Below are 14,572 nucleotides of genomic sequence, written 5' to 3' on the forward strand. Positions count from 1 at the left end.
CATCTGCAAGATTCAAACCACAGACCTTTGTGCTAAGGAGACAGTGCCAAACACTTACACTTTCATGTAGGCAGCCATCAAAAGAGTGTTTTTAAATGGTACTTAATCCCAATAGTTTCATTGATGCATTTTATTATTTGTTTGCCTAACATTACCCATCTAATATTAAAGAACTGTCTATCACTGCTAATTTAACAGTGTTATTGACCAACAAATTTCTTAATCCTCAGATAGAAACCTCTCCAACTGCAAAAACACACACCGAATCCCTTAAAAATGCATTACTGACATGGTACAGCCTATTACCAATAATGTCTGGTTATGATTAACAAAATTATTACTTCTTGCTAAATTATTTATATTTTTTTATTACTGTCCTCAAATTCAGAAGTTTATATACACTAGAATGACTACAGTGGCTTGTAAAAGTATTCATACCCCTTGAACGTTTTTACATATTGTTGCATCGCAACTACAAACATAAATATATTTTATTGGAGTTTTATGTGAGTGGTATACAACTGTAAAGTGAAAAGAAAATTATACATGATTTATTTTCTTGTTTTACAAATAAAAAACTGAAAAGGGCACTGTGAAAAAGTATTTAGTCCCACTGAGTCGATACTTCGTGGAACCACCTCTTGCAGCAATTACAGCTGCAAGTCTTTTAGGGAATGTCTCAAGCAGCTTTGCACATCTAGTGACTGAAATTTTTGCCCATTCTTCTTTGCAAAACAGCTCAGCAGTTTTCAGATCTTAACACAGCTTCTCAATTGGGTTTAGGTCTGGACTTTGACTGTGACATTCTAACACATGAATATATTTTGTTTGAAACCATTCCATTGTAGCCCTGACTTTATGTTTAGGATTGTTGTCCTGCTGGAAGGTGAACCTCCACCACAGTCTCAAGTCTTTTGCAGACTCCAACAGGTTTTTTTCCAAGATTGCCCTGTATTTGGCTCCATCCATCTTCCCATCAACTCTGACCACCTTCCCTGACCCTGCTGATGAGATGCACCCCACAGCATGATGCTGCCACCACCATATTTGACAGTGGGGATGGTGTGTTCAGAGTGATGTGCAGTGTTAGTTCTCCGCCACACATAGTGCTTTCCATTTTGGCCAAAAAGTTCAATTTTGGTCTTGTCTGAACAAAGTACCTTCATCCACATTTGCTGTGTCCCCAATATGGCTTCTGGCCAACTGCAAATGGCACTTCTAATGGTTTTCTTTTAACAATGGCTTTCTCTTTGCCACTCTTCCATGAAGACCACATTTGTGCATTGCATGACTAATAGTTGTCGTGTGGACAGATTTCCCCTCCTGAGCTGTGGATCTCTGCAGTTCATCCAGAGCCACCATGCGCCTCTTGGCTGCATCTCTGATCAATGCTCTTCTTGTTTGACCTGTAAGTTTAGGTGGACGGCCTTGTCTTAGTAGGTTTACAGTTGTGCCATACTCTTTCCATTTCCAGATGATGGATTGAACAGTGCTCCGTGAGATGTTCAAAACTTGGGAAATCGTTTTATAGCCTAAACCTGCTTTAAACTTCTCCACAACTTTATCCCTGACCTGTCTGGTGTGTTCCTTGGATTTCATGATGCTGTTTGCTCCCTAATATTCTCTTAACCAACCTCTGAGGTGTCACGGAGCAGCTGTATTTGTACTGAGATTAGATTACAAACAGCTGGACACTATTTAGTCATTAGCAATCATCAGACAACGTCTGAAGGCAATTGCTTGCACTCAGAATTGGGGGATGAATACTTTTACACACCGCACTTCACAATTGTGTACCAGTTTGTGTTGGTCTTTCACATAAAAATCCAATAAAACATATTTATGTTTGTGATGTGACAATATGTGGAAAGGTTCAAGGTGTATGAATACTTTTATAAGCCACTGTATGTCTTAAAACAGTTTGGGAAAACCCAGATCATAAATGTTATAGTTTTGTGAGATTCTTCTCAGCTTCTGAGTAAACCCAAGTTTGGTTTTTCCTTGGCTTTAATCTGCAGATGCCTGGAAGTAACACCTTCATCTTTTTAAACAATTATGTAAGTAGGAACAGCATGTCCAGCCATCATACCATTCAGGGAGGAGATGGGTTCTGTGTTCAAGAGATAAACATGTTTTTAGTGCGAAATGTGTAAATCAAGCTTAGAACAAAAGCAAAATACTTGGTAAAGAGTGTCATAATGCACAGTGAAATCAGTCCTGTACCAACAAGGACTGAAAGGCCACCCAGAGAGGAAGAAACCTTTACCCCATAATCAATATGAACAGTTAGATTACAGTTTGCAAACGACTGAGGGCTAAATACCTCAATTCTTTAAGAAATAAAAGTATTTGGTGATAATGACCATTGGGAAAAAAGGGCCAAACTTGAAAACTTGAAAACACCATACTAACTGTGAGACACAGGGGTGGAAACATAAGGATGCTTTTGCAAGAGGGACTGGTGCACTTTACAAAATTGATGCCATCATGAGAAAAGAACATTGTGTCAAAACTGAATAACCCTACATTTGCTTCCATCTTAAGGATAATAAAGTCAATTCTTTGAAATTGCCATTTCAAAGCTCTGATGTCTTTCGCATAGAAGATTTGTGGGCAGAGATGAAAGTGTGCGTATAAGCTAGGCAACGTATAACCCTGACTCAGTTACACCTGGGCCAAAATTCCAGGAACCTGTTGTAAAAATCTTGTGAAAGGAAATCCAAAACATTTCACTCTAGTCATAGAGTTCATTATACCAAACACTGAGAAAGTGTACAGTACAGGCCAAAAGTTTGGACACACCTTCTCATTCAAAGAGTTGTCTTTATTTTCATGACTATGAATATTGTAGCTTCACAATGAAAGCATCAAAACTATGAATTAACACATGTGGAATTATATAATGAACAAAAACATTTGAAACAACTGAAAATATGTCTTATATTCTAGGTTCTTCAAAGTAGCCACCTTTTGCTTTGATTACTGCTCCACACACTCTTGGCATTCTGTTGATGAGCTTCAAGAGGTAGTCACCTGAAATTGTTTTCACTTCACAGGTGTGCCGTGAAAGGTTTAATAAGTGGGATTTCAAGCCTTATAAATGGGGTTGGGACCATCAGTTGTGTTGTGCAGGAGGTGGATACAGTACACAGCTGATAGCCCTACTGAATAGACTGTTAGAATTTGTATTATGGCAAGAAAAATGCAGCTAAGTAAAGAAAAACGAGTGGCCATCATTACTTTAAGAAATGAAGGCCAGTCAGTCCGAACAATTGGGAAAACTTTGAAAGTGTCCCCAAGTGCTGTTGCAAAAACCATCAAGCACTACAAAGAAACTGGCTCACATGAGGACCGCCCCAGGAAAGGAAGACCAAGAGTCACCTCTGCTGCGGACGATAAGTTCATCCGAGTCACCAGCCTCAGAAATCGCAGGTTAACAGCAGCTCAGATTAGAGAACAAGTCAATGCCACACAGAGTTCCAGCAGCAGACACATCTCTAGAACAACTGTTACGAGGAGACTGTGTAAATCAGGCCTTCATGGTAAAATAGCTGCTAGGAAACCACTGCTGAGGACAGACAACAAGCAGAAGAGACTTGTTTGGGCTAAAGAACACAAGGAATGGACATTAGACCAGTGGAAATCTGTGCTTTGGTGTGATGAGTCCAAGTTTGAGATCTTTGGTTCCAACCACCGTGTCTTTGTGCGGCGCAGAAGAGGTGAACGGATGGACTCTACATGCCTGGTTCCCACCGTGAAGCATGGAGGAGGAGGTGTGATGGTGTGGGGGTGCTTTGCTGATGACACTGTTGGGGATTTATTCAAAACTGAAGGCATACTGAACCAGCATGGCTACCACAGCATCTTGCAGCAGCATGCTATTCCATCCGGTTTGCGTTTAGTTGGACCATCATTTATTTTTCTACAGGACAATGAACCCAAACACACCTCCAGGCTGTGTAAGGGCTATTTGACCAAGAAGGAGAGTGATGGGGTGCTGCGCCAGATGACCTGGCCTCCACAGTCACCTGACCTGAACCCAATCGAGATGGTTTGGGGTAAAGTTAAAACCATTTTAGGTGAATACCTCTTGAAGCTCATCAACAGAATGCCAAGAGTGTGTGGAGCAGTAATCAAAGCAAAAGGTGGCTACTTTGAAGAACCTAGAACATAGGACATATTTTCAGTTGTTTCACACTTTTTTGTTCAGTATATAATTCCACATGTGTTAATTCATAGTTTTGATGCCTTCAGTGTGAAGCTACAATATTCATAGTCATGAAAATAAAGAAAACTCTTTGAATGAGAAGGTGTGTCCAAACATTTGGTCTGTACCGTATGTAAACTTCTGCAGTTGAACAAAGTAAAAAAAAATAAGGGAAAATATAATAATAATTTGGTTAATTCTACCTGAGCTAGATCAGGACATCTTTACCCTGATATTCAGACAGTTGGAAAAAAAACTGTTAGTACAATGTGATCAAATATTTAGTTTCAGCTGTAAAAAAGGTCATACTTCCTGATTTCTGTATGTCTGGTTTCCATTTCTATAGTTTTTTGATTATTTCTTTATTTTTATAAGTATTTGCCATAGTCAATACATTGCTTGTTGTTCATTGTTGTCATTGGGGTATTTCCATATTAGTTTATTCCTTTGTGTTTATTATCTTAGTTATTTCCTGTGTTCTGGTCTTTGTATTTTAGTTTATTCTCTTAGATATGTGTTAGCATTTTTCCCTCTTGGTTTGTAGTTTACTTTGTGTCTAATTCACCTTCCTCTTTCTTAATTAGTCACCCCTCAGTCTATCTATTTGCTCTCCTTCACAGCTGATCCACATTCCCCTGATTAAGCTCACCTGGATCCATTGTCCATTTTCTACTCTTGCCTCTGGTTTTCTTTGTTTATTGCTGGTTCCTCTGTTATGCTGCCTGTGCTCCATATCTTGCTCTCCCTGTGATCCCCTGTAAGTTCTCTCTGTCATTTAATTATTACAACTCATCATTCTCTGCTTCTGTGTTTGGGAGCTTTACAAACCACATCACACATTTGACAGAATAGTTTTAAATAAATAAAAAATGCTAAACGTTTTCATTAAACATCAACGCTTATTGTACAATTTTCAGCCTTTGGGAAAAATGTGCGTGTTAGCTTGCAACAGAGCTTTTTGTTGGTTTAAATGGTAAATTAGGCAAAAATTAGGGCAAACTTGACATCAATCTGGTAAAATAAGTACATTTAACAGAACGTTGTGTTTTGTATGTATGTTTTAATAACTTTCTTAAAATATAATTTATGTACATAAACATATATCACATTCAGTGAATTAGACTGTTATTAAAAAGTACATTTATTTTGTTAACTTATTTCCTGTTGATTTTTTTAAAACACTGACCAATATTTTCAAGCATTTATTTCTGGTAATTATATTGATTTTCTGCTTACAGCTAATGAAAACATGACATTTAACATTAGAATATTACATCAGAACAATAAGAAAACATTTTTATTACAGAAATGTCGGCTTAATAAATATTACGTTTAATACCTGCTTAAAGGCTGTCATTTTCAACGGGTACTTTAAATCTGACAAACGAGCCACATCTGAACACATTTTCTAATTTATTGAATATCACTGCATTGAAATTGATTCTCTGGCATTTGAATAGATGCTTTCGTCAGTCTTCAACTCTCTCTTGTTCGTCGTCCCTGTAGAGAAATGTAAGGCAGCATAGGTCAGATGCTCTCCATCTTCTGTCTGAGTGGAAGCATAAAAGTTGAACCAAGATTTTAATTTCAGTCATTTTGTTATATCCTGTTTTGTGTTTTTTATATTTTCAATTAACAAACTAAGTAGACAATTAGAGGTGATTACTCACAATACCATCTGGTTGGCTCGTGTACTGTACTTGTGAAGAGCAGCTTTCTAAACACATGATTCAAAAGCAGTTTGGATTCTGAAACCATCCTGATTTTTCCTTTTTTCTTTTCTCTTTAGTTGATCAATATTTACCTGTAAAGTTTATGCGTGATGTTCTTTGAGTTCCACAACAGATTAAAACAATATTCACTATCACAGAAATGGCCAAGCAGATCACTGTGGTCACCACCAACAACTTTGCAGACCTTGATGAATTAGCTAAAAAAAAATGTAGACATCATGACACTTCATTGTTTCTGATGACAAGCTGACATCATGTTTGAGAGCACTATACAAACAAAAATCATACCGATTTCCACTTTGGTTCCGTTTCCGAGTAATATCTGTCCACATGTGGCCACAGCACAGTAATAAGTCCCAACATCAGAGGAGGCCACATTCTTATAGAAGTTGTAACTACATTTCTTCTGAGCGTTTGATGTCTTCTCACAATTTTCAGGTATTTTTCCATCAGTGTAGATGAGTTCTGGAAAAGACTTGTCTGATGTGGTTCTAAACCAGAACACACTGGGATCTCCTGAACAATTCTTTCCCTCCGGCTCAGAGAAGAGTGAACACTGCAGAGTCTCTGAGTCTGCTGGATGGAATGGATCTAAAACAGCTGCCTGTTGAACAACACGGTAGCTTGATGTTGTCTCGGTGTTTCCTAAATAAATGTATACATTATTATTATTGTTAAACCAGAAAACGTAAAAAGCACAGTGTGTTATTGGTAATATTCAAAAACATTTGACAAATTTAGATTTTTTATTTATTTACGCTTTAGTGAAAGCTTATTGCAATCATTGCATGTAAGATAAAAACATGGCGAAGACTTACAAAATTAGTTTTAAATCCAAATTAGGTTTAAGCCTAAATTAAAAATCCAGCAATTTAACAAAACAAAGAAATCTTGCCAAAAATATACATTTTTATTGCATTGTCTAAATTTCTAAAACTGAACATACCAATATTGTTATCTTAAAAACTACTAGTCATTTTAATATATGTTGGGTTTTTTTGTTTTTGTTTGAATCATCTCAAAGACTAGTAGAAAGAAAAATAAAAACATGCAAATTAGAGGCACACAAATTGTATGTCTACATATTTAAAGAGATTAAGCTAGACCTTTATTAAGAATATCAAAAAATATATCTATATATATATCAATTGTCTGCCTCTAGACATGGCTTACTAAATGTGTAAATTAAATCAGGTTCAGTATATATATATATATATATATATAATGTATGTGCATATGTATATATGTTTGTGTATATAAATTTTTATGCTTTTCAGTCTTAAGAGATAAACGAGTTGTAACTGGGTTACATAATTACCTTTTAATAATAAATAAATCCCGCTCCATGTAGATTCAAGCCAGTTAATGTTAGCACAATGATACATTCCCTCATCTTCTGTAGTCGTCTTCAAGATTGACAGATTGCACATTTTGTTGTCATGTGTTGTGTGGAAACTTGGGAATGAAAATCCTGGTCCATAAATGGGGTTTGTATTCTGACGCAGCATTGAAATTAATTTTAAAGTATCTCCTGTTGTCTGCCTGTACCAGTGAAGCGAACCGATGCTCTGAATCGTCTCAGTAAATAAACATGTCAAAGTTACAGGTTGTCCCAGTTGAACTGTGACGACAGGAACAAAGGTATCTGCAATAATAATGAAAAGTTTAACATAAGAAAAAGCCATGGAACAAAATTATATAATAAAAGCTAGGCAGCCAAAATGAGATTTTACAGAAAATATGACATTTCACTTCATGTAGCACTTACATCCTTCATGAAAGAAAAACAGTGTGGCCCATAAAAAAGGCATATTCACACTGTCTTCATTGAAGCATTTGACATTTAAGTCAAAGTGAGATGTTTCGTAATCCACATTTTCAAAGGCATCTGATTGGCTTTCTTAGAAATAGAATCAAAGAGCAATTCCTGGCATAGTGAGGCTGATGTTCAATGCATGTAATTCGCAAAGAACAAATGTACTAGGCTTTAATTAATATATCTGATGCTATATTTATGTTTTTTCTGACATCTGATGTCTTTTTGACATTGTTATTAATCACCACTTTAATTCACACGCAAACAGGATCAAAGCTCCAATGCATAATGCTTGAGGTGTGAAACAACTCAGCTCCGAAATAAACTACCAGCCTACACATGATGCCTACACATGATCTAAAAATTATCCTTCCACCTCAATGACAGCTAATAAACGACTCTAAAAGAAGTTGTGGGTAATGTTTATTTTCAGAATTTGTTTTATAAAAATATTATAGGCTAAGGACTCTACAGTAAGCAGATAAAATATTGAATCCTATAAAATTTATCCATGGGTTTTTTTTTTTTTTTTGAGTATCCTGTTTTATTTAAAGAACCCAAATATATCATCACTGTGGGGGTGAAATTTGACTTTAGAAGAAGAGCTGCTGATGTTATCAAACCATCAAGAAAATACAATTTTTTTTTGTTTTCTGTGACAAAAAAACTTTCTGACAAAGTGTGCTGTAACTTCAGACTGCAGGAAATCTACATTCAGTACCAGCACCAATGCAACAATAAATAAAAAGCTGCAAGTAAAGTTTTTTATGCAAGATACAAAAGGTTAAATTGTGTTTTATAAATAGAGAAAACAATACTTACTTCCTTGACAAAGAAGAACAAGTAGAGTGACCCAAAATAAAAGCATCTTGACACAAGTCTTAACACTGTGATACTTAAAAGACAGAAGGAAGTGGGTTAATTTTACACAGATGCTGACGAATCAGTGTACTTCCTGCCTAACTCTTACAGAAAGTAATGTTGACTCAAATTTAAAACAATCAAAAAACCGATGATTCTGTGACCATAGTGCCAAAATAACAATGGCAACCATTTCTTAAAATCAGCATAAACCTCAAAAAAGTAGGAGGGATTAAAAAAAAAAAATTTTTGTCCGATCTTTTATTTTTACAGCACTAATAAACACACAAAAACACGCCTTGAACATACAGGTCCTTCTCATAATATTAGCATATTGTGATACAGTTCATTATTTTCCATAATGTCATGATGAAAATTTAACATTCATATATTTTAGATTCATTGCACACTAACTGAAATATTTCAGGTCTTTTATTGTATTAATACGGATGATTTTGGCATACAGCTCATGAAAACCCAAAATTCCTATCTCACAAAATTAGCCTATTTCATCCGACCAATAAAAGAAAAGTGTTTTTAATACAAAAAACGTCAACCTTCAAATAATCATGTACAGTTATGCACTCAATACTTGGTCGGGAATCCTTTTGCAGAAATGACTGCTTCGATGCGGCGTGGCATGGAGGCAATGTTTCTACTCCAGACTCAGTCCAATGCTTCTGCAGGTCCCCCAAGGTCTGGAATTGGCCCTTCTCCACAATCTTCCTCAGGGTCCGGTCACCTCTTCTCGTTGTGCAGCGTTTTCTGCCACACTTTTTCCTTCCCACAGACTTCCCACTGAGGTGCCTTGATACAGCACTCTGGGAACAGCCTATTCGTTCAGAAATTTCTTTCTGTGTCTTACCCTCTTGCTTGAGGGTGTCAATAGTGGCCTTCTGGACAGCAGTCAGGTCGGCAGTCTTACCCATGATTGGGGTTTTGAGTGATGAACCAGGCTGGGAGCTTTAAAGGCCTCAGGAATCTTTTGCAGGTGTTTAGAGTTAACTCGTTGATTCAGATGATTAGGTTCATAGCTCGTTTAGAGACCCTTTTAATGATATGCTAATTTTGTGAGATAGGAATTTTGGGTTTTCATGAGCTGTATGCCAAAATCATCCGTATTAAGACAATAAAAGACCTGAAATATTTCAGTTAGTGTGCAATGAATCTAAAATATATGAATGTTAAATTTTCATCATGACATTATGGAAAATAATGAACTTTATCACAATATGCTAATATTTTGAGAAGGACCTGTAGTTATGCATGCAAAGATCTAAATACTTAGCACCTAATTTGACTTAAACGGTGGAAAAAGTTTCCAGGTGACATTAGATTGAACCAATAATCTTCTATCCTACAGATTGTGTTCTCAAGATTTTCCAAAATGCAAGTATGAAGATATTATGATAAAATATTTGAAACATTTTTAATTTTGAAGAACTCATCTTCTTCTGTTAAGGTTAAAACTCTGAATCTTTTGTAAGTCATCGGTCATCGTCATTGATCTCGGGAACATTCTTCCTGTGAAAATGTTAACAAATTACTTTAAAAAAAATAGTAGAACCCTAACCCTAACCCAGAGATTTTAGCTGCCCTTTTCCTGACCTTTTCCTGACCCTAGACCCATGTAAGTCCTAGATGGAGGGAAGGTCAGCCCTGATGATCTTTTCCACAGACCTAATTGTTCATTGTAATTTTGACCTGTCCTGTTTTGTGGTTGAGCGCATCTCATGGGCCTTTTTCCTAACAGTATCTATGTGTGAGTACCATCTTAGGTCCCGAGAAAGACTGGATCGTAGGAACGGGAAGTGGTTCACAATACAGTGTTGTTGAGAATGGTGAGGGTAGGTAGGGAGTATGGGGGTTGTTCTACGGATGTCTGGTTAAGCTCCAGGTGGTTCTGACTGCACCAGTGTACCATCCCATCCACCTTCTGTCTGTATGCAAACTCATCATGTTCTGGATCAAACCCATAACAGTGGTGTCATCTGCAAACTTCAGGAGTTTTGCAGATGGGTCTGCTGAGGTGCAGTCATTTGTATAGAGGGAGAAGAGGAGTAGGGAGAGAACACACCACTGGGGAGCGCTGAAGCTAATGACTCTTATGTGCGACAAGATGCTCCCCAGCCTCACCTGCTGCTGGTCAGTCTGGAAGCTGGTGATCAACTGACAGGTGGAGGTCGGTACTGTGAGCTAGGTGAGCCTCTAGTGGAGGATGTCTGGGTTGATGGTGTTGAAGGCCAAGCTGAAGTCTACAAACAGCATGATGCTTAGTTTGAACTTCATCCTCAGAAATAGAATTACTATCTTATACATTTTTTCATTTATAAACAGGCTTGACACAAAAAAGTTACCGATACAGCTGTGGTAAATTTCATCATGCTACACTATCTCAATATGGTATGCCTTAAATGCTGTGACAGGACATGTGAAAAAAAATCCTTATGCAACACCAGTTAAGAGCTAAAGAATAGTTTAGGTCATGTTGGACCCACTAATGAGGACTTGAATCATCCAACATTCTTACCTTTAATTGTGCACTTCAAATAGTAAACCCTACTGTGAACAACCAGGAAAAACAGTAACGTGTGAAACTTCACCAACAAACATTTCTATTCTCAAAAGGTCAATTTTACTTTCTATTTAAAGTGAAAATGATTGTATTGATTACATTTAAAGACTCAGAAGATTTGTTTTCATGCCAAATAAAGTAAAAACTTTCATTATCTTGATCCAAGATGGCGCCGCAGATGGTCACCTCGGCGTGTTGGTGCGCATTGTTTTGTTTTTTGTTTTTTACTTTAAAACGGTCTTCTGTGATGGTACCCGGAGCTCTCTCACCAAAGAAGAACTCATGAACATCAGGGCTACTACACCAGAGGAGTTATTTCCCACTTTTCTGCCTACTGCTCTGGAATTTTTGGACATTCTTGTCAAAGGTGCGCTCACCTTTGTTCACGCGGTGAAACGCCGGAAGAGAAGGAAACGGGCTGGGGTGCTGGTACGTCTTCGCCAGCGTGGACTACGAACACCGTTACCTGGAATATTTATCTCTAACGTGCGCTCACTTCCCAACAAAATTGAGGAACTACAACTGCTGTTGGGGAAAAACAGGGACTTTTATTCATCGGCAGTTTTGTGCTTCACGCAGATGTGGCTGTGTGGATTAATACCGGACTCTGCACTGCAGCTGGCAGGATTTCAGCTCTACAGAGCAGACAGAGACACGGAACTCTCCGGCAAAGCGAAAGGTGGAGGAATCTGTTTTTACCTCAACAGTGGTTGGTGCAACGACGTGACAGTGATTCAGCAGCACTGTTCTCCAGACCTGGAAGCCTTCATCATAAACTGTAAGCCTTTCTATTCCCCCCGTGAGTTTGCTTCGTTCATCCTGGTCGGTGTTTACATCCCGCCGCAAGCTAACGTGCAGGTCGCACAGCGCATGCTCGCCGACCAGATACTGAGTGTGGAGCGGACCAACCCGGACTCCTTAGTTATCGTCGCTGGCGACTTTAACAAAGGTAATCTCACCCACGAACTCCCCAAATATAGACAGTTTATAAAATGTCCGACCAGAGAGGACAACATTCTGGATCACTGTTATACCACCATCAGAGACGCTTATCACGCCGTCCCACGTGCTGCACTGGGCCAATCCGACCACATCATGTTTCACCTGATTCCTGCATACAGGCAGAAACTAAAGCTGTGCAAACCTGTTGTGAGGACGACAAGGAAGTGGAGCAGTGAGGCTGTGCAGAATCTCCAGGCGTGTTTAGGCTGTACAGACTGGGATGTGTTCAGGACTACTACCAACAGTCTGGACGAGTACACAGAGGCTGTGACTTCCTACATCAGCTTCTGTGAGGACAGCTGTGTACCATCATGCACCAGGGTGAGTTACAACAACGACAAACCCTGGTTCACAGCTAAACTCAGAAGGTTAAGACTGGATAAGGAAGAGGCCTTCAGGAGTGGGGACAAAGACATATACAGAGAGGCAAAGTACAAGTTTGGCAAGGCAGTGAAAGAGGCCAAACGACTACTCTGAGAAGCTCCAAAACCAGTTCTCAGCCAACGACTCTGCGTCTGTCTGGAAAGGGCTCATGCAAATCACCAACTACAAGCCGAAAGCCCCCCACTCCATCAACGACCGACGCCTCGCCAACGACCTGAACAAGTTCTACTGCCGCTTTGAAAGACAAAGGGACAGTCCTGCAACCATCCCCCACGACACCCCCCAACAGCTGCAGCCACAATCCACCACCCCCACCTCCCCAACCTCAAGAGGGGCCTTGGCACCTCCAACCCCCACCCTGAAGTTCCCCCCCACCAGCCCCCTACCCACGCCAGGGACGGCTCTTTCCATCCAGGAGAGGGACGTCAACAAACTCTTCAGGAGACAGAACCCCCGGAAAGCTGCTGGTCCTGAAGCACTGCGCTGATCAGCTGTCTCCAGTCTTCACAGACATTTTTAACACCTCACTGGAGACATGTCATGTGCCAGCCTGCTTCAAGTCCTCCACCATCATCCCTGTTCCCAAGAAGCCAAGGACCACAGGGCTTAATGACTTCAGACCCGTCGCCCTGACCTCTGTGGTGATGAAGTCCTTTGAGCGCCTTGTGCTCTCACACCTAAAAGACATTACCGACCCCCTCCTGGACCCCCTGCAGTTTGCCTACAGAGCCAACAGGTCTGTAGACTATGCAGTCAACCTAGCCCTTCACTTCATCCTCCGGCACCTGGACTCCACAGGAACCTACGCCAAGATCCTGTTTGTGGATTGCAGCTCTGCCTTCTGCACCATCATCCCAGCTCTGCTACAGGAGAAGCTCTCCCAGCTGAGTGTGTCCGACTCCACCTGTAGGTGGATCACTGACTCCCTGACCATCAGCACCGGTTCCCCCCAAGGCTGTGTTCTCTCTCCTCTGCTCTTCTCCCTGTACACCAACAGCTGCACCTCCAGTCACCAGTCTGTCAAGCTTCTGAAGTTTGCGGACGACACCACCCTGATCGGACTCATCTCTGATGGTGACGAGTCCGCGTACAGATGGGAGGTGGACCATCTGTTGGACTGGTGCAGCCAGAACAACCTTGAGCTCAACGCTCTAAAGACAGTGGAGATGGTTGTGGACTTCAGGCAGAACCCAGCCCCACCTGCCCCCATCACCCTCTGTGACTCCACAATTGACACTGTGGAATCTTTCCGCTTCCTGGGAACCATCATCTCCCAGGATCTCAAGTGGGAGCCAAACATCAGCTCCCTCATCAAGAAAGCCCAGCAGAGGATGTTCTTCCTGCGGCAGCTGAAGAAATTCAACCTGCCAAAGACTATGATGGTGCACTTCTACACAGCCATCATTGAGTCCATCCTCACCTCCTCCATCACCATCTGGTACGCCGCTGCTACAGCCAAGGATAAGGGCAGGCTGCAGCGTGTCATTCGGTCTGCTGAGAAGGTGATTGGCTGCAGTCTACTGTCGCTCCAGGAACTGTACACCTCCAGGACCCTGAAGCGGGCAGGGAAGATTCTGGCTGATCCCTCCCACCCCGGTCACAGACTCTTTGAGACTCTCCCCTCTGGCAGGAGGCTGCGGTCCATCCGGACCAAAACCTCACGCCACAAGAACAGTTTTTTCCCATCTGCCACCAGCCTGGTTAACAAAGCCCAGAAACCACCTTGACATTCTCCCTTTCCCCCACACCCCCACTTTTTTGCTGAAAGGACACTTGTAACTTGTAACTCTATGTGTTACATTAACGCTCAGCTTGGACTCCTGCTTTACTTGCACTGCCATACTTGCACAATGATCACCTGCACTGTTGTATTGCTCTTGCATCTTATACTGCTCTATATTTACTCTCACTCACTTAAAACTGTGCACATATATTTATATTATATTGTAGATATGTTTATACTGTTTAATTTGTACTGTATTGCACCGACTACG

General features: G+C 40.2%; 1 protein-coding gene across 2 annotated transcripts; it reads right to left on the reverse strand.

Annotated features, from left to right (window-relative positions):
* Window positions 1–5,334: 5,334 nt before the first annotated feature.
* LOC124860822 lies at window positions 5,335–8,664 on the reverse strand. 2 transcript variants are annotated; one of them, XM_047354410.1, is made up of 6 exons: window positions 8,579–8,664; window positions 7,259–7,585; window positions 6,229–6,585; window positions 6,012–6,137; window positions 5,878–5,924; window positions 5,335–5,707 (listed from the first exon to the last, which is right to left on the reverse strand). In XM_047354410.1, the coding sequence occupies exons 1-6, from the start codon at window positions 8,622–8,624 to the stop codon at window positions 5,684–5,686; spliced, it is 927 nt and encodes a 308-aa protein (XP_047210366.1). In that variant the 5' UTR covers window positions 8,625–8,664; the 3' UTR covers window positions 5,335–5,683. The 2 variants fall into 2 exon arrangements, with proteins under 2 accessions (XP_047210366.1, XP_047210365.1); XM_047354409.1 differs by having other exon boundaries at window positions 5,337–5,756.
* Between the last annotated feature and the right edge of the window lie 5,908 nt (window positions 8,665–14,572).

The sequence above is a fragment of the Girardinichthys multiradiatus genome, chromosome 23, assembly GCF_021462225.1.
Source record: "Girardinichthys multiradiatus isolate DD_20200921_A chromosome 23, DD_fGirMul_XY1, whole genome shotgun sequence".
Classification (NCBI taxonomy): Eukaryota; Metazoa; Chordata; class Actinopteri; order Cyprinodontiformes; family Goodeidae; genus Girardinichthys; species Girardinichthys multiradiatus.

Bases quoted from the DNA above. Each gene is read 5' to 3' on its own strand.
- LOC124860822 (XM_047354409.1), bottom strand. From the start codon at position 8,624: ATGCTTTTATTTTGGGTCACTCTACTTGTTCTTCTTTGTCAAGGAA. The intron at 6,138-6,228 runs GTATGATTTTTG...ATTTTTTTTTAG, and splicing joins CGGAACCAAAGTGGAAATCG to CTAATTCATCAAGGTCTGCA. The intron at 5,925-6,011 runs GTAAATATTGAT...TCATGTGTTTAG, and splicing joins ATCACGCATAAACTTTACAG to AAAGCTGCTCTTCACAAGTA.